At 36.9% G+C, this 21,230-nt stretch overlaps 1 protein-coding gene and 1 pseudogene across 1 annotated transcript in view; one reads left to right on the top strand and one right to left on the bottom strand.

The window, feature by feature from the left end:
• The first annotated feature begins 428 nt into the window (after positions 1–428).
• The window catches only part of FBXL13 (F-box and leucine rich repeat protein 13), a 308,215-nt gene continuing 287,413 nt past the window's right edge, over positions 429–21,230 (top strand). Inside the window, exons 1-6 of the mRNA XM_036246460.1 lie at positions 429–532; positions 998–1,088; positions 12,231–12,298; positions 13,311–13,462; positions 15,005–15,114; positions 17,505–17,672. Of these exons, the coding sequence (XP_036102353.1) occupies positions 489–532; positions 998–1,088; positions 12,231–12,298; positions 13,311–13,462; positions 15,005–15,114; positions 17,505–17,672 (633 nt within the window). The 5' untranslated portion in view covers positions 429–488. The remainder of the gene's footprint in view (positions 533–997; positions 1,089–12,230; positions 12,299–13,310; positions 13,463–15,004; positions 15,115–17,504; positions 17,673–21,230) is intronic.
• LOC118620290 lies at positions 19,865–20,741 on the bottom strand (annotated as a pseudogene).

The raw sequence follows: 21,230 nt of genomic DNA, 5'->3' as shown, positions 1-21,230 counted from the left end.
CCCCCCTCTTTTGTTCCTGCTCTATCTGAAGATGAATGCAAAAATGTCCTCAGGTGAGAATTAAAAAAAAAAAATTAAAAAAGATAAGAAGTTCTTCATAGTTAAAAAGGGTAGAAACCACTGATCTGAAGAATCATAGTGATGTCTTCAATTTGACTAGAAAAGACTCCTCACCTAGTGCAAAACACTGTGCAGGGACTCTTTATTGTGTTGTTTATGATGGATTTAATAAAAGAGTAAAGGTAAACTGCATTTTGGTTTGACTTTAGCACAGTATTAACACTGCATAAATATAGAGGGATATCTATAAAGTATACATACTTAAAACCACCATATTATTTAACTTTGTAATATAGTGTGAGAAGTCTATCTGTTGCTCAGTGAGAACATGCAGATCCAGAAACAATGATTCCATTTCCTTTCCCCAGGTTCTGTTGTGTGGTCTACTTGTTACATGTCCTCAGGATCCACTGAAGTATTTAGAGGAAATGATCATCACTATAATGAAAAGTGGCCTCAAAAGTCTTCTATGGTGAGTATTATTTTGATGTGTGGTAGGGAGATATTTTTAAGGTAAAAAGTTCAGTTTGTAGTATCAAAAAAGGTTTTTCTAATGAACGCTTCTAATCTCAAGATTGTTAAAAGAATCTTTCCACAGGCTTTTAAGTCTGTAAGACTTTGATAGGAATAATTTGCCCACTGGTTCTCAACTTGAGAAATATTTATAGTGTGTTCATCAATGCTGTGTGCTCTAGAGCAGTTTATTTCAAGTTGGACATGAGGTAAGGGTGGCATGCCTTCTCGATGAATACTGCAAAATCTTCAGGGGGGATAGTTTGAAAAAGTCTTCCTGGTGATTCTGACATGCTTCTCCCAAGGGACATGTCTCTTCCTTCCCCTCCCTTACACTCCATCCAAAGAACTGCTCATTTAATTATGGAACTAACTACTATACAATGAAATTATTTTTTGAATGTGTTTTATGATTTTATTAAAGGGATATGTGTATTGATCCATCAATGAAACCCAAAATTCGGAGATTATCTGAAACTTACTTGGAACAACTTTTTGGATTGGATGATCAGCTGGTAAGGAATTAGTAATCAAGCATTCTAAAATATATATTTTTAAGTTTTCATAGAAGTTCTCAAATACAATTTAGATTTTATGAGCGGTCTGAGAGCAGACTGATTTTGCAGTTGGGGGCACTCCCAAAAGCAATGGGACATCACACACACACACACACACACACACACACACACAGCCACACTCGTAGTGCCCCTCAATGTCCAAGAAGCATTGAGACAGGCTTTTATTCTTCCTCTTTAAGATAAAAATCTTTATATTAAATTCCCCTTTTCCCCATTTCTCCTTTCTCTCTTTTCTTGCATCTTTATAATGATAAAAATAGCATGATGGAAAGCTTTAAAGGAGGATATTTTTTTTCCTTCTTAATCTACTTCCTTCTGTATTCCATCCCCCTTCATTCTCTCTGCCATATGCTTGGGAATTATGCTCATAAAGATATGGCCAAAACATTAATGAGATCTAAGTTAAAAGCCAGGCCAATTGTTAATGAAAGGAACAACCAGCTCCAACAGCTGTTTTTGATCCTGTAAGGAGGACAAGGAAGTAATTCAGGATGTGGATGCTTTCAGAACAAAGGCTATGCTTCTAAAATAGCAGAAGGCACGTGGGGAGAGAAATACTGACACAACTTATTTATTTATTTTTAATCCTCACCCGAGGTCACTCTTTGCATTTATCCTCAGATAGAGCAGGAGGGAGCAAGGGAGGAAGGGAGAGAGAGAGACATCGATGTGAGAGAGATACATGGACTGGTTGCCACCTGCACAACCCCAACTGGGGCCAGGGATGAACTGCAACCGAGGCAGTGCCCTTAGTGGGAACTGAACCGGGGACTCTGGTCCATGGGCCGACACTCTAACCACTGAGCCAAACCTGCCAGGGCTACTGACACAAATTAGATAAATGCGGGACTGTGTGTGATACATCAAGATCCCAGGTTGATGTCTCAGTAAGCATAAGCAGGACTGGGGAGTCGCTGGTGAAGTTGAGCACTGATAAGTGGAATGAAAGCCACAGTCAAGGGGGTTGCCAAGAGCTAGGAACATCTGAAATATCGTATAGAAGGATGGGTGGAGAGTAACACTGGGTCCTAATCAGTGGTCTGCAACAGAGAGACAAAAATAGAGGGATGGGATATTTCTGCCAAGGCTGGGGTGATTCTGAGGCACTGATACACTGGGAAGAACCCGCATGTCTTGATCTTCATTGATCTGCATCATGGTGTGTGGTCTCTTAATGACTTGATTATATGAACCACAGACCTCTGATCTATTGTGAAGTGCAGATATCTGCAAACCAAGTTCCTGGAGATATTTGGGGGCAACCTCAGGAGCTGAGGGGAAGAACCAGGGGATGGGATTCTAGGTCTCCCATCCTCATCCCTTACACACTAGAATAATTCTGCTTTAAGTATAATGTCACTTGAAAAAAGCTTGAAAACCATTGCTTATGAGATATTAAAATTGTTAAAAACTACTGATCTAGAGGGATAAACCTCATTGTCAGTATTTTGAAAGCAATTTTATAAAATGCTATTAGATTGTATCCAATGTCTAGATAAAAGCCTATAGAGAATTTTTAAAAACTCACAGAATTCCAACAGATACCATTGCTACTTCAAACATAGATTTTTATTAGAAAGGAATTCTCAGAACTCTTTTATGATGCTGAAAACACAAAGAATAAAATGTTGGAAGCTGATCTTGACTTAGAAAGGAGTATGAGAATTTACCAAGACAGGAATGATGCCCACTTCATGTCATTAGTTAAGAAAAATAGAGACTAGACGTGACTTTGCAAAAATGTAAATCTCCAGGTGCCTTGGACTGCTTATTTCGAGGGCTTAACCTAGGTTGGATATAGATTAATTCATTTCTTCTTCACCCTCAGTGAAAATTGAAAAATTGCTTTTGTAATTTATTTTTTTTACAAAGAATTAAGACACTAATTTGCAATGTTTCAAATATTTTAAATTACATATACTAAATAAATATTAGCCTTTCTTTCCTAATTTTTCTCTTTCATACGGTAATAACTGGCAATAAGAGAATTTTGAATGTTTTGAAAAAACATTTTAAAGGCCACAAACAATTGTAATTTTTTCCATTGATTATTAATATTGCTTTGCATGATTTCAGCATGCAGTCATTTTTCTGGTCTCACACAACGCAGTCCTACATAGCAAGGGCTGCCTGTATGTGCCTATTTATAAATACATATTTGTTTCTATTTATGCAAACAGAAGATTTACTACAGGAAACTGTAAGTCAAATAGTTATAAATAGGAAATGTTCTCATAACAGTAAATATATAGTTTAACTGTGTTTTCCAAGATAAAAGAATCAACCATTATAAGGAGGAAACTAACTTCACAGGCTTGATTCTCATTTCTTAGGAAATGAAATCTCCAGATGGGCCTACTAATTACAAGAAGAAAAGGCATCTATAACAAAAAAAATCTTTAACACAAAGTAGAGAGAATGCCATAATAATCTCCCATCATACAGCTTAAACAATAATCAACATTTTGCCATTCTTGTTAATTATTTTCTCTTTACTCTTTTTCGCTGGAGTATTAGAAAGCAAAAACCAGGAATTGTATTATTTTACCACTAAATACTTCAGTGTGCGTCTCTAACAGGAAATGAAATTTTTAGAGAATGTACTACAGTGCCATTGTCTACATAATGAAATTGGCAATAATTTCTGAATAGATTATATTCAGATATATAAATTCCATATTCAGGTTTCCCAAATTGTTTAAAAAATGCCTTTTTACTTATGGTTCTATGTTGAAATACATACAGGGTCACATACTGGTTTGGCTGTTATATATCTAATGTCTCATGTAACCTACAATAGTTCTCCTTTCTTATTTTTTCCCATGTCATTTATTAAAGAAAACACATCATTTGTCATGTAAAATGTCCCAGTTTCTCATTGTTTCCTCTGGCATCATTTCATTTGTTCTGTTTCTTGTATTTTCTGCAAATTGTAGTTAGAACTACAAACTAAATAATCAGGTTATTATTTTTCCTCTTGGTGACAAGAACACTGCAGGGGGGTACTATGTTCTTCCTAGTGCGTCAAATGAGGAGGTACCCGTGGTCTGCCTGACCCACTTTAAAAAAAATTTTTTTTAAATTTAATTAATTTATTTTTTGTTAATCCTCACCCAAGGATATTTTCCCATTGATTTTTAGGTAGAGTGGAAGAGAGAGGGAGAGAGAGCAAAACATCTCTGTGAGAGAGACACATCGATTGGTTGCCTCCCACATGACCACAACCGAGGCTGGGGATTGAACCTGCAACCCAAGTAAGTGCCCTTGACGGGAATTGAACCTGAGACCCTTGGGTCAGAGGGCCAATGCTTTAACAGCTGTGCCAAAGTGGTCAGGGCTGGCTCACCCACTTTTAATGAATCTTTGATACCCAACAGACATTAATATAATACTTATTTAGTTCTGTCCTTCAGTGCACTTACAATGGTTTCAGAATAACAGTACCACAAGACCACTTACAATAAAACTATTGCACTTCAAGAAAATCATGCAATTCTTTTTGCCTTTAAGATGTATATTTTCCTGCTTGGCAGGTTCATACATGTGCCATCCATATAACATGAAGCAGGAGAGCATCCTGGACTACATGGCCGTTTTCATCCAGGCCGAGAGCCCCCTGGAGCCTTCCCTATCCAATCTGTAGCATTCCCACTCTCTCTTTTTCTTTGTGTCCTCCTGGTACCCTCCCCAGGGCCTCCTAAAAAAGGACAAGTGTGGGTTATAAAACAAAAAGCAACAAACAAACAAAAAATAGATACAGACAATAGAATGGTGGTTACCTGAGGGGAAGTGGGTAGGGAGAGGACAAAGAAGGTAAAGTGGGTCAAATATATGGTAACAGGAGGAAACTAGACTTTGAGTGGTGAGGGCACAATTGAGTACACAGATGTATTATAATGATGTACACCTAAAATTTATGTAATGTGATTAACCAATGTTATCCCAATAAATTCAGTAGAAATTAATTTTTAAAAATGGCAAAAAAATGTATATTTCCTACTAGATATTTTCAGTAAAAAAAAATACATTTTTTTGTTATCTAAATTAATTCTTATGTTTTATATCAATGGTCACCATTTTCCCCCTTTCAATTATGTACAACATTACATGACAGCAAATTTAAAACAATAAAATGAGGGGTATCCAGAGAAATATGGCTTGCATTTCTGCCTCTTTATCCTTCCTTTCTCTAGGTAACCAATTTTAGTAGTTTTCAGTTCATCTCCATTGTTTCTTTTTGAAAAATACTAGCAAATACACTGTATTCTCCTCCCCTACTGCTTCTTATACAGAAGTAGCAGACTGTATGTAGTCTTCTGCTTCTTGCCTTTCTCATTCAGTATGTCCAAGAGATCATTCCCTTATGCAACTTTTAAAATAATGTTATCACAGGGAGCATTGTGTAACGAAACCCTAAAATAAAAATGAAAAATGTGGACTTAAAAGGTCTTACTGATGTAACAAACAAAGTTTGACTATGACAAGGAAAATTACCATGCCAGGGGCTGGGGTTTTATCATTTGGAAGAGGCAGACAAATCCTGTGCCCCAAACAAGAATCAACTGGTTGATAACCACATCCAATATCCTTGCTGGTTTGCAAAAGTATTCCTTGTCTTTTGAGATTGGGTAGAGTATTGTTTCCTGAGAAGGCATCAACGTAAGTATTATGTAACCTGGAAGGAATGAAGATGAAGTGTAGAAATAATGAAGATATGAACTAGACTCGTGCTGTTTACTTTAGGTGTAAAGTAAGCAATAATAGTTAATGATATGGAACTTATGTATGTTCATCTGCTATGTGTGGCATTTGAAAGTTCTAAAAACATATACGTTTTTAATTTACTTTATTTTTATTTTATTTATTTTTTTGTTACAGATATTTTACCTTTTTTACCCCATTGGCACCCCCCTCCCCACCCCACCCCCGCCCCGTCCCTGGCTTAGTTGTCCATGTCCATTGGTCATGCATACATGCATATAAGTTCTGTGGTTTATCTCCCCCCCCCCCTCTTCTGAGGGATGTCAGTCTGTGCCCTACTTCCATGTTTCTGGGTATACTGTATTCCTCAGACTGTTATGTTCATTATATTCCATATATAAGTGAGATCATGTGGTATTTGTCTTTTTCTGCTTGGCTTATTTCACTTAGGATAATACTTTCCAGGTCCCTCCATGTCGTCTCAAAGGATAAGAGATCTTTCTTTCTTACCGCTGCATAGTACTCCATTGTGTATATGTACCACTGCTTTTTTATCCATTCGTCTACTGATGGACACTTGGGCTGTTTCCAGATCTTAGCTATTGTAAATAGTGCTGCTATGAACATGGGGGTACATATATTCTTCCTGATTGGTGTTTCAGGCTTCTTAGGGTATATTCCTAGCAGTGGGATCACTGGGTCAAATGGAAGTTCAATTTTTAATTTTTTGAGGTAACACCATATTGTTTTCCACAGCGGCTGCACCAGTCTGCATTCCCACCAGCAGTGTATTAGAGTCCCCTTTTCTCCACACCCTCGCCAACACTTGTTGTCTGATGATTTGTTGATGGCGGCCATTCTGACAGGTGTGAGGTGATACCTCATTGTTGTTTTAATTTGCATCTCTCTGATGATTAGTGATGTTGAGCATTTCTTCATATGTCTTTTGGCCATTTGTATGTCCTGTTTGGAGAGGTGTCTATTCAGCTCCTCTGCCCATTTTTTAATTGGGTTCTTTGTCTTCCTTTTGTTGAGTTGTAGGAGCACTCTCTCTATATATTTTATTGATTTTTGAGAAGGCGAGGAAGGGAGAGAGAGAGAAACATCGATGGGCTGCCTCCTGCACGCTTTCTACTGGGGATTGAGCCTGCAACCCAGGCATGTGCCCTGACCTGGAATCCAACCGAGACCTCTCAGTCCATGGGATGATGCTCAATCCACTGAGCCACACCAACCAGGCTCAACACACATTTATAAGCCTTATCTAGTCTGTTCAGGATGCTATGTTGAAATTAGCATACACTGGGTGGTTATAAAAAACAGAAATTTATTTCCCACAGTTCTGGAGGCTGGGAAGTCCAAGATGAAGGCTCTAGAAAATGTGGCGTCTGGTGAGAGGCTGCTTCCTGGTTCATAAACTGCCACATCTTGCTATAACCTCACATGGCAGAGGGGTGAAGGAGCTCTCTGGGGTCTCTTACAGAGGCACTAAACCCATTCATGAGGGCTCCACCATTGTGTCCTAATCATCTCCGAAAGACCTCACCTCCAAATACTATCACACTGGGGATTAGGTTTCAACGTATGAATTTTTAGGGACACAAACATTCAGTTTATAGCAAACCTCATACTTTTGCTAGCATTATGTGGGATGTTAATAAAGCTCATGAATGATGTAAAGTCATGGTACTTTATAATATGGTGAAATATCTAAAGACAAATGAATATATAATTTCTTAATTCAGGGGTTAATTGAGCCAAAAAAGGAATTGCCCCCAGAAGAAAAATTTTTATAATATGCTAAAATTCCAAAATTGTAATATGAAGTTAATGATTTACATTTATTTTTTTCATTCTGGAATGTAGAGCACTTTTAAATTAAAGTATAGTTGACATACGATATTATATTAGTCTCAGGTGTATAACATAGTGATTTGACATTATATACCTTACAAAATGATCATGAAAAGTCCAGTATCTGTCACTGTACAAAGTTATTGTGACATTATTGACCGTACTCCCTCTGCTGTACTTTACATCCCTGTGACTTATTTATGTTATAATTATAAGTTTGTACCTCTTAATTCCCTTTACCTTTTAGCCCATCTCCCCACCCATCTGGCAACTATCAGTTTTTCTATATCTATGAGTAGTATGTTTTATTAGTTTAGTTTTTTAGATTTTACGTATAGGTGAAATGATGCAGTATTTGTCTTTCTCTGACTTATTTCACTTAACATAATGCCCTCTAATTGTCACAAATGGTGGCAACATTTCATTCTTTATCCTGGCTGAGTAATATTACTTACATACACATACAAACAGACACACACACACATTTCTTCTTTACCCATTCCTATACTGATGAACACATAGGTTGCTTCCATATCATGGCTGTTGTAAATAATGCTGCAGTGAACAGAGAGGAGCTTATATATTTTTGGATTAGTGTTTCATTTTCTTTAGATAAGCGCTCAGAAGTGGAATTGCTGGGTCCTTCTTTGTCTCTTGTTATAGCCTCTGTTTTTATTTATTTATTTATTTATTTATTTATTTATTTAAATCCTCACCAGAGGATATTTTTACATTCATCTTCAGACAGCGTGGGAAGGAGGGAGAGAGAGAGGGAGACAGAGAAACATCGATCTAAGAGAGACACATCGATTGGTTATCACCTGCACAACCCCAACCAGGGCTGGGGACAAACTGCAACCAAGGTACATGCCCTTGGCTGGAATCGAACCCGGGACTCCCTGGTCCTCAGGCCAATGCTCTACCTGCTGAGCCAAACCGGCCAGAGTCTACACTTTTTTTTAAAGTCTATTTTGTCTGATATAAATATTGCCATCTCAGCTTTTTTTTCCCCATTTCTATTTTCATTAAGTATCTTTTTGTTCATCCCTTTACTTTCAGTCTATGTGTGTCTTTAGATCTGAAGTGAGTCTCATATAGGCAGCCTATGTAAGGGTCTTGTTTTTTAATCCATTCAGTCACCCTTTGTCTTTTGAGTGAAACACTTGGTCCATTTACATTTAAAATAATTATTGATAGGTATGTATTTATTGAAATTTTAATTGTTTTTATACTAGATTTATAAGTAGTTGGTCTACTACCTTTACTGTATGTTTGCCTTAACTAGTGAGATTTTATTTTCTTTCATATACTTTCTTATTTCTAGTTTTGCCTTTTCTTTTCAGTTTAAAGATTTCCCTTTGACATTTCTTGTAATGCCAGTTTAGTGGTGATCAACAACTTACATTTATTTTTCATTTGAGTCTTACCAGATTTCTAATGTTATGCTAGATACCTCAAATGCTATAGAAGTAAACTTTTTTCCTCATGTACACTAAATGCACACAGATCTTACAAAATTAAAAATTAATGGGACAAATTACTACTGACATTAAATAACCATAAATTCAGTATCTGTAAGTTAGCATTCATGATTTCTAATTGTATTTCATTTTCCTTTCATTTATCACAAAATTTCCCCAGGTCTCAGCCTGGGATACAAGTAAAATAGTATTGATAGTAACATTCCAAATTTCACTTCTGCTTGCCCCAGTCTCCATAATACAGGAGATTGGTTCCCCTTAAAATTCTAACCAGTTGTTTCTGGGAATCCCCAAGCCATCCCACGTGAATTCAAGAATTCCCCTTCAGTGTCTCTGTCCCAAACCTGTAAAGCCATCTGAAGGTGGAGCCTTATGCTGCTGCTCTGGACTTCCTAGGAGCGTTGATGTCTGAGGTTGGCACTCCAGGCTTCTTCAGTCACAAATCTTTAAGATGCCAAAATAGTGCTCCTTTCTCTGGACTCTTTACTCAAACCATACCCAGTAATCACTTTGACAAAGATACTTTTATGAAGACTTCTACCTCAAACTTGCACTTCAAGACTGAAGCCCAATTTGTTTTATCTGCCAAAATAGTACCACTGTGTGGGAAGAACTTAAAACTTTCCATTCATTTAGCCACCAGCTTTGAAATGAAGTGCTTCTTGATAAAATTTTAATTTGAGGGATTGTAATTCAAAATTTGTCATAATGTAAGCCTTTTGTAATATTTTTATTATATTCTTTCAATTTTTTAAAATGTGAAGTCACGTGAGATTTGATGGCACTGTGCTGTGTGTGCTACAAAAGTGGGGCAATGCCTTTCCTTACCTGAGTAGAAACTAATGTTACAAAATAATTGAATTCTCATAAACCATATGCTGATGCATCTTCCACCCCTTGCTGTCTTCTGGAGTAACTAGCAGGTGCCTGTGTGTGGCAGCCCTTGTGGGAAAGTGGTGTGAGTGGTTTGTGAGGGCCTGGAAACAGGGCTCTCACTCTGAGGTCCTCTAGACCAACACCAAGTTGCTTTCTTATCCAGCAACTTCCCCACAAAGTTGTCCGAATCCTTTACCTTCCATTTGTAGTGGCCACATGGCAGAGAATCAGCCTGCATCCAGGAAGTTGTCTAATTCAATCAATCTGTACATATTTGTTGAGCTCCTGCTCTGTGCAATGCACTGCCAGCTGGAATAAAAAGGTCAGAGAATATTTTCCAATCACAAGCAGTTAACCAGTGTACAATAGCGCTGAAGAGTAGAAAGCACATGGTTGCTTTCAGTGGTGAAAACACTAAGCACTGGAAGTAAAATCATGTTACCCAGTATACTGGCATGTGACTGATGGTCAGACTGGCTAGAGGTGCTGCTGCTGAGCTGCAGTGGAATTGACGCATGCCCAGCCCCAAGCAGGGTACAAGGCATCACTGGCCTAGAGCTCTTGTTGCAAGCCAGTCCCTTGGAGATGTTCTCTTAAAGCTGTGCTTCCCTGTGGAGAAAACAAGAGGGTGCCAACAGTGATGAAAAGTCATGGTTATTTAAATTCTATTAGTGTTTTTTTGTTTGTTTTTTTAACTTGGAGAACAATATATGTGAAATTAAAACAAGAATTTAGGGAAAGAACTACTAAAAGAAAGGAGTATTACAATTACAATCTCTTTTAACAATGGAACAGAAACAATACTCTTATGCTGATTTAAAGAGTTGATCATTAGAAAGGTCAAGTTCAAGTATTATTGGCTGAATTATAATTTTTCTTTTCAAAGTCATTATTACTATAATGTCTTGAACTATTCATTTGACTGTGTAATATATTTATATTTTATGAACTATGCCATTTATTATAGATATTTATATAGCACTTTCCAGGTTATCGTCTAAAGACAGGTTTAGGCTTAAGAAATTGAGGGACCAACAGCAGTGCTGAAAAATAGTAATGTAAATGAAATTGTCTTTGCCTCTGCCACCTCATTCCAGTTTTTATTTTGTCTTCCGTAGTGTGATAGCCCCAGTATTCTTACTTTACTCATCTGAATTCCTCTTCCTACCTCATGCCCCCAAATCAGAATTTAGTAAAGAATGACTTCAGTGGTGTACATTCTCCCTCACCACAAGAATAATTTGCATATAATCCCTGTCAAAAGTGAGGATTTCCAAATGTCATTGAACATAAAGCACACTGTCAGGGGCCCAAGAGCCTTTGTTGTGCGCCTGAAACAAATCCATGATTAACCTGTGCTTGCTGTATCTAAAACAAAGATTTGCAGCAATGTGCAAAGGTGTAAAAGGGTTGTCTTAGGAAAGTAGAATTCAGAATCCTAGACAGTTGGATTTGAACCAAACATCCCTACACCAAATAGATGTGATCACATGCTTGTGTTTTTGTGGTAAAGAGGGTGGCAATAACATAAGAGAAAACATGCAGCATTAGCACTTTACAGTACCATGTACATATAATATATGTGTTAGTATATTAAAGAATGAACAGGAAGTCCAGATGATTTCAGTAATCCTTAGCCTTTCCCACATATTAATGTATATTATTCTGAATATTTGCCAATGATAAATTTGCATCTTTTGCAGCGTATTCCTCAGTTTAGACTTTAAATTTATATGGTTTTCTATTTCTGGTTGATAACCGAGGCATTTCTGTATGCTTTTTTAAAAAAGAAAAATCTCACTTCATAGTCTTGAGAAGGCAAAATCATTCAGTTTAATAGTGACATAGTGACCAGCAGACCCACAACTCTAGTCCTATCAATATAACTGATAATAATGCCATAGTACTTGCCTTAAAATGCTTTAAAGTGCACTATAATGGGAAATTTTTCAGCTGTGATTTGAACTTTTATAAACTAGGTAACAGGCATGCACAACAAAATTCCCAAATAAGTAAATGGTAGATAGTTCTTCCAGTCAGTTCCTGTCTCCCTACTGCCAGGTTATGCTCTCCAGATGCAACCACTGGTCTCATTTTCCTATGTACCTCCCAGAGGTGGCCTGTGCATTGCATTTATTTCTAATGCTTGTTATTTTATTTATTTTAGATGACTCCAGAATTGATGATAAAAGCATGTACTTTTTATACCGGACATTTAGTAAAGACCTACTTTTGGTAAGAACATGATTTTTATATACTATTTTTTCCTTTTTGTGTTCTTATTTTTTTTCACTTGTTTTTATCGATTTTAGAGTGAGAGGAAGGGAGATTGAGAGAGAGAGTGAAACACAGATTAGCTGCCTCTTGCACACTCACTACTGAAGATTGTGCCCACAATCCAGGCTTGTGCCCTGAGCAGAAATTGAACCAGTGACCTCTTGGTGTATGGGACAATGCTAAATTCGCTGAGCCACACGAGCCAGGGTTGTGTTCTTATTCTTGATAGTCTCCATATGAAGACAAGCTCACTTTTGGCCAGTTTTGCTGATTTTATTTATTTAATCATGTCTCCACCATTTTTATTATTTATTTATTTTATGCTTAATTGGTTTATACTTACTTAAAATATGTTCTTTATTTCTTCAAGGTATTACTTTGTTTTTTAAAAACTAAAACGCCAAAATTAAAAAAATAGGTCCATAATTCCCTTAACTGAAACCTTTGGAGCCAGATATGTTTTGGAATTTAGATCCCTTTAAAGAAAAATTTTTTTTAGAAAGGTAATCTATGTATATATCATATTTGTTATATAACATTTTTAGTGGTGTCTGGGGTGGCACATTGGAACCAAACATATTTTGAATGTATAAGGATTTCTACAGTGAGACAGATATATATTCTTACTAAGTGAAATGAAGAAAGAATATGAACAGCCATGTGTCAGATGCGAGAGATTTTGATGCAAAATGGCTCTAGGTCAGGTCTAGTTTTGCCTTTATATAGGTTATGAAAAACACTTTTGGATTTAAGAGTTTTCTGGGCTTCAGCAATGTAGAAAAGGGAAGTACAAGCTCAAAGTAAATGCAAGGACTGCCTAGAAATAAAGCAATAAAAATAACTTAACAATGTTTTTTTATGTTGTGGTTTTTGAGGAGGTAAAGAGGTAATACTTTTTTCCCCTCTCAATTTATTGAGCAGTATATTGCCATAACATTAATATATGATTTTATCTATTTTCTGCCTATAGCAGTTGGAAGGACATAGTAATACCTCATATAAATGAAGATATAAAGACTGAAAAAATCGAAAAAGCAATACAATATGAGAATTTCAGACTTCAAAAATACATATTTTGTCACTGGCACTCTTATGTGAAAGGTCAAAAAAAACAACTTAAAGGTAAATCCTTACATAGTAACAATTCTTTTCTGTATTCCTGTATTCAAAGAATAAAAAAAACTTAACAATTGAGCACAGTTTATACTAAATAATTTATTATTATTATTTTTAACGATATTTAATTTTATTTTTCCATCATCATTTATGCCCCTAAATCTTCTTCTACTTCTCCCCCCCCAAAATCACCACACTGTTGTCTGGGTCCATGAGTTCTTTCTTTTTTGCTCACCCCCCACTCCCAGACCTGTCAGCCTGCTCTGTATGAGTCTGTCTCTACTGAGAATTTATTATTTTTATGTCTAGAGAATTATGAAATATAAAGCCACTAATTTAAAATATTTAATAAGATTTGTCTCAAGGTTGTCATTTTTTTGTAGTAGAAAACAGGCATATTTTAAATAAAATTCTATATGTAATTTTGTGATGTACACACAAATACAAGTACAGATAGGGATCTGCTATGAGCTTTTTTTTACATCCTAAAGAGTTGGTATATTATAGATAGGTACCAAAATTGACTGTTTTTTTGTAGAGAGCTCTGAATTCTTTATAGATAAGTGCATTTAATGGATACACAAGGAAACTTAAAGAAAAATAATTTTCATTCACTTAAGCCCTTGATGGTTCTAATGAGTGGACAGTGCATGTCTGTGACCTTAAAAACAGAGATAGAGAGCTCCAGCCTTTTGCTTATATTTTGTGCAGCTCACCAGATATTGATTTGTTTATGGCTATTGCAAACCAGAGACTCATTCCTCACTCGAGGACACCTTTCAATATTTTGTTCAGATAGAGTGGGAGGGAGAGAGAGAGAGAGAGAGAGAGAGAGAGAGAGAGAGAAACATCGACGTGAAAGGGACACATCGAGTGGTTGCCACCCACACGACCCAACCAGGCCTGGGGACAAACTGCAACTGAGGTACATGCCCTTAGCGGGAACTGAACCCCTGTCTCTCCAGACTGCAGGCCGACGCTCTAACCGCTGAGCCAAACTGGCCAGGGCCTCATTTCCTCTTGATTGGCTGCTGTCAGAGGAGATCCTCTGAAAGTTTTAATGTAAGGGGAATGGGCTCTAAAGAAGCCACTGCTGTTTGTGAGTAGTGTTCCCAGGTCATCCACCTTCCTGGCCCTGTATTTGAGCTGTGGACCCCTGGTTGAAAATATATATATGGGGCAATCTATTTAATCATAGGGCATTTAACTAAATCAGCATACTACTTATGACTGTGTTTCTATGAATAAATTTGGAAGTTCTGGTTTTATAAAGAACATTTGTTTAACAAATAAATTATATATCTCTATATATGTTTCTTGACATTTTATTACATCTTAATTTCTAAAGGAAAAGGTGATATTTACAGGTTAATAAAGTCTTAGGAGTACTATCTACTGTGTAAAAACGAATTAATTTCAGATGTAATTAAAATCAAACAATAACTATTAGATGCAACATTGGTTCATATTATAAACATGACAGAATATTAAACACTTTTTTGGGAAACAGCTTTAACTATATACAGTAATCTAATAAATTTTCTTCAGATACACTATTGCGGATCCAACAGATATTCTACTCTAACAAGCTAGCAATGATCCTAACTAAATGGAGGGATAAAGCAAGATATAACTACCAAAAGAAAGATGATGAGCTGGTATGGTATATTGGAAACTTGATTTTTTTAGAAGCTAAATTTTTCTGTTATACTGATGTTGACTCAGATAATAATGCTAAGTGTGGAAAATACTAAAATCTTGACTATTATGTGCTTTTGATGGGGGGGGGGGGGGGTCCTTGTTCTTTTAACTTAAAATTTGAAATTTCACCTCAGCTACCCGAAGATTTCCTAATAAATTCTGTTGTTTAATTTCAAGTCTAAACATCAAGGAAAAAGTCTTTTAACATTTTGTCTAAATTTATTGATAAAGATACTAAGAATTTTATTTAAGTATTTAGATGGATATTGATATCTAAAATGTAAAAGAAACTATTTGATATGATTATACTAGAAAAATAAATAATAAAGATAGAATAAATTTATTTTTCTAGATCAGATTAAATTGCTATGTATTTCTTTTCAACATTCAATTTAATAAATTAGCATTTTAGTATTAAATTATTTTTAAAATTACTGAATTGCTAAGCTTAAATGATTATTCTTAACTGGGATACCCACTGACAATTAAAGCAATTAAAATAGAGGACGCAAGCAAACTCTTCCAAACTTAAAAATATCTCCAGTTTGCTTATGCTAGTAATTTATTATTTAATGTTTTAGAATATTCACAGTAATTCCTGGGATTAGACATAGAAACATACTGGAAATGTTTGTAGTTACATTGTATAGTAGGTAATGTTTTGTTAATATTCTTTGAAATATAAAGTTGGGATAAAAAGGAAGGAGAAAAATAGGAAGAAATTAAACCTTCTATTTTGTGGTTACCCCTGGGGAAGGCAGGATCAATGCCTCCCACCTCAAATTGGTTCAGATGCTGAGACTGATGATACTACACACTTATGAAAAGAGAGTATGGCCCTGGCCAGTTTCTCAGTGGTTAGAGCCTCGGCCCGCAGACCAAGGAGTTGAAGGTTCGATTCTGGTCAAGGGCCCCTACTGCGACTGCGGTTCGTCCCCTGCCCTGGCGGGGGTCCTGTGGGAGGCAACCAGTCATGTGTCTCTCTCACACCGATGTTTTTTGTCTCTCTCTCTCTCTCTTTCCTCCCACGCTATCTGAAAGTAAATGGAAAAATATCCTCAGGTGAGGATTTAAAAAAGAGAGAGAGAGTGTGAAAAGATGTACTACTCATACAATGCTTGAAACAGCGCTAGAATCTGAAGTGGCTATGAGATGTCTAAAGCATAGTTCTTGCTCCCTGGAAGTTTATTATCCGCTGATATTGAACTGGTTGCAGGATATCATCTAGCATTTGCCTTTTGTGGACACATTAAAAAATTATTTATTAATTTGTTTTTGTAACAGATGTTTCCCATTTTTCTCCCATTGACAACACCCCCCACCCCCGCTCCGACCCCAGCTTTGTTGTCTTTGTTGGTCATGCATGCAAGTTCTGTGGTTTAACTCTTCCCCCACAAACACCCCCTCCTCTGAGGCTTGTCAGTCTGTACCCCACCTCTATGTCTCTGGGTTAATTTTGTTCAGCAGTTTGTTTAGTTCATTATATTTGTGGACACATTTTTAATCTTGCCAGTTAAACAGTTACACCGTGGGTACCACAGTTTTAAGTCTGCTCATTCACTGTTTTCTACAGCGTTGTGTCTTAAATAGTTTTGATTGACTCCAGACCCCCATGTCTGATCATTGATTGTCTAATGGGGAAATAGGTAACTGTACATGACCAGTCTGTCCCGTATACCCCCTTAAACTGAACATCCCGGAGAGCAGAAAGTATTGTTCTCTTAAGCATCTCCATACACTGAGCATAGTGTCTCTCTGGCTTGCTCTTTCTGTCTCTCTCTCTCTCTCTAAAAATCAGTGGAAAAAATATCCTCAAGTGAAGATTAACAGAAAAACCAAAACTGTGTGTGTGTGTGTGTGTGTTTAAATGGGTGAAACACTTATTTACCTTAAAGGCTTTTTCCTTTAGTATGCAGTTTTCAGGACTGTATGAAAAGTTAAAAGTGGGACTTTCTGTAATGATAAACCCAGCAAATCCCCAAATTCTTTCTTTTTGACTCTCCTTTTTATTTCCCTGCTGACTACCTCCCTTTTATGCCCCCAATACAGGATCTATTGTTACCAGAATTGTGACACTGTGGGCTCCAGCTTTCTTATTTATAAAAGAGGAGGCTGGATCACATTGTCAAGGTGGCTGCTTGTGCCAATGTTATATGACAGCTAATGGAAATGATCTATAGGATGCTTCAGTGGTTCAGACACTATTAAACCTGCTCTGGATAATGATAATTTATGTACTGATGGTAATAATGTTTAATTGGTGCTATGTGTGTCAAGTTTTGTGCTGTATCGTCTTATTTAACCCTTACAATAATTCCATGGAATTTTTAATTTATTTTCATGGCAGTTGTTAAAACATGAACTTCAATTGAGAAAATGGAGAAACAGGATAAAATACAAAAGAAATGCTGAAGAACATTTTCTTTTTCCTGACCGAAGTCTGTCTGCAATCTCTTTAGTAGGTGAGATTCCTGTATGTGATATTTCACTGTTACCAGAAAGAGCAATATTGCAGGTTCGTATGAATTTATGTCTTAATCAGTCATTTTCACAATGTTTGTTTAAAGAGCGGTTTTATGAACCTTACATGAATGATTGAAGCCATACTTTGAGGACATATACTTTTTACAATTAGCTGTGGGCTATCTTAATTTTTGGAGGTTATCCATTTGGATGGCTATCAGATAAATAAAATGGAAAAATTAAAGCTGTAGGAATAAGAATGAAAGGAATATATATATTTTCTTCTTTCAAACATATATTGTCATTTAAGGTTCAATACCCAAGGCTTATTTTTTTTTTTATCCTCACCCAAGGACTTTCTTGCATTTATCTTCAGATAGAGTGGGGGGGGGGGAGTTGGGAGAAACATCGATGTGAGAGAGACATATTGACTGGTTGCTACCCACACGACCCCAACCAGGGCCAGGGACAAACTGCAGCCGAGGTACATGCCCTTAGTGGAAACCAAACCCAGGACTCTCCAGTCTGCAGGCTGACACACTAACCGCTGAGCCAAACTGGCCAGGGCCCAAGGCTAATCTTTTACTCTCTAATTTCTACTCCTTTAATCTTAATGTTATGCCTCCAGTCTGGAATGTGCATGGGTCTTATTCCAACTTTCAGTTAGTTAAAATATTCATGCATATCATTTTTCTTTCTTAAATTATGCATTCATAAAAACAAGAATCATGTATCTATGTCTTCCAACTTGTTGAATTGATTCCAGAAAAATAAGCCATAATTCCAAATACTGGTTATATTCTGCCCTATTTTGATAGATAAGTAATTTCTACTGTTTGGGACTACCCAATAAATAGCAGAAGAGTTGTACAATAACACTTTGTTCAGGTTGATGGCAGCTTTTTATGATAAAATCCCATGTATTAAATATACCCTTTTACATGTACAGAAGTGAACTTAAGTTATTTTTGGGGACAAGATCTATATATCTATATGTCTATATCTATGTCTGTGTCTGTGTCTATGTTTATACCTAATCTTGCACTTTATGTATAGCATGGAGTTAGGATAAAGATATCTTTGTCCATTCTTCACTTTTATAAATTACCTGCTCATATCTTATTCTTTTTAAATTTTTAATTCCTATAATTTTCTTACCAGTTTGTAATAGCTCTTTGCTTACCCTTTGCCTGGATTATATTTTGAGATTTTCTCCCCCTACATTTGATGCTTTTCAATTTTGCCGGTGGAGTCTTTTGATGAGAGAACTTTTTCTTTTTTTTTTTAAATCCTCACCCGGGGATTTTTGTCTGTTTATCTTTAGATAGAGTGGGAGGGATGGAGGGAGGGAGGGAGGGAGAGAGAGAGAGGGAGAGAGAGAGAGAGATCGATGGGAGAGAGACAAATTGGTTGACTCAAGCATGACCCCAACCAGGGCTGGGGACCACACCACAACTGAGGTACCTGCCCTTGAACAGAATTGAACCTGCTACTCTTTGGTCTGCAGGCAGATGAACCAACTGAGCCAAATCGGCCAGGGCTGATGAGAGAAATTTTAAAGCTTTATGTAATAAAGCTGTTGCCCTAGTTATTTCTCTTTTTTGTGTCATATTAATATGTCATTCTTAGCTGTTTTTTTAAGCCGTATCACATTCTTTCCTACAGTTATATAGCTGTTTTTGGTCTTTGAATTCCTATGCCTTTGACTGTTTCTTTGTTTATCAGTGGCTGTTCTAGGGTTTACAATATGCATTTTTAACTTATTACAAATTATACCTTCAAATAGTTTTTTACCACTTCACATATAATATAAGAACTTATCAAGAGTATGCTTCATTTTCCTTCTCCTGTGCCTCATGCTATTATGTCCATGCATTTTATTTCTATGTATTTATAAACCCTACAAAATAATGTATTATTTTTGCTTTAAACAGTCAATTATACTTTATCTAGTGTATATATGTGTGTGTGTATTTTTTTTTTAAATATTCTTTCTTTATTTATTTAGACAGAGAGAGAAAGGGAGAGAGAGATAGAAACATCAATGAGGGAGAACATAGATTGTTTTTGCACATACATCAGTTACTTTATATATAATAGGCATGGGGAAGGGGAAAATGAAAGAATAGAGAAAACAATACTGCAGTAGTCAGGATGTGGTGGGACCAAATTGCGGTTTCCTACTGAGAATGTCTCCTTGATCTGGAGGAACAGAGTTCTGGAGTAAAGTAGCAGGTTCCCTATTTAGTAGACACCTCCTGTCTGTTGCTGGAACATGCCAGTTGTATCTTCATCCTCCATTTCCAGTTGTGCAGTGTGTCTGTTTCATTGATTGGCTGCACCTCAAATTGGAATCTGATCTGCCTGATTGACAAACCCCATTGTTCACAGCATACTTTCATTAATTTACTAAGTGGTGTATGCCTCTGAATTTTTGTTGTTGTTATTAATCCTCACTGGAGGATATTTTTTCCATTGATTTTGAAAGAAAGTGGGAGGTAGGGGTGGGGGTGGAGAGAGGGGAGAGAAACATTGATGTGAGAGAGACACATCAATTAGTTGCCTCCCACATGGGCCCTGACTGGGGCCCAGGATAGAACCTGCAACCCAGGTACATGCCCTTGACCAGGAATTGAACCCAAGACCTTGGATGTGCAGGCCAATGCTCTGACCATTGAGCCATGCTGGCCAGGGATGCCTCTGAATCTTAAACTGCCCCACGGAACTATCCTGCCCCACCACCTTCAAATGAATATGATCGTTGTTCTCAGTCTTGACTCCTTCCTTGGGCTTTTCCTTGGCCGTGGGGAGTTGCCCAGAGTCTCCTCAGCTGCTGCTTCACAAAAGAGATACCATGTCCTCACCAAAGGAGCACATAAGCAGCACCAGGAGCGGCAGAAGAAGGCTATTTTTATTTTCAACAGTCTCAAATTTACAGAAAAGTTGTAAGTACAGTACAAAGAACTTTTTTTCCTGAACGATTTGAGAGTAAGTTGCTGACATGATCCCCCGTGTCAGCCGTCAAAATCCTCAGACTAAATTCAGGTTTCTCCACTTGTCCTAGTAATGTTCCAATGATGCAAACGGATCCAGTCCAGAAGCACACATAGCTGGTTGTCATGTCTCCCTGGTCTTCAGTCTGCAACTGTTCCTTGGTCTTTCTTTAGTTTTCATGACCTTGACATGAAGATCAGGCCAGTTTTATTGTAGAGTATCTCTCAACCTAAACTTGTTTTAGATTTTCTCAAGAATGTATTGAACTTATGCTATTTTCTTAGAAATATCACAGACATTATGCTGTGCTTCTTTCACTGCATCGTTATCAGTGGCACAGGACTTGGATTTGCCCATGACTGGTGATGTTCACTTTGATTGCTTGATTGAGGTGGTGTCTGCCAAGCTTCTCTACTGTTCAGCTCCTCTCCTTGTAATTGATATGCATTTTGTGGGTACTAACTTTAAAATTATATAAATATTCCCATTCCTCATCAAATTCTCAGTCAGTTTATTTACATTAGCCTAGACTCCTGGCTTTCTATTTTAATCAATGGGGTATAATTCTTTACTATCACTATTTATTTTGGTGTTCAAATTGTTCCAAATATGGACA

This window comes from Molossus molossus, unplaced genomic scaffold, assembly GCF_014108415.1.
Source record: "Molossus molossus isolate mMolMol1 unplaced genomic scaffold, mMolMol1.p scaffold_m16_p_7, whole genome shotgun sequence".
Classification (NCBI taxonomy): domain Eukaryota; kingdom Metazoa; phylum Chordata; class Mammalia; order Chiroptera; family Molossidae; genus Molossus; species Molossus molossus.
Note: the sequence above shows the minus strand (reverse complement) of the source record. Positions and strands in the feature narration are given on the sequence as shown.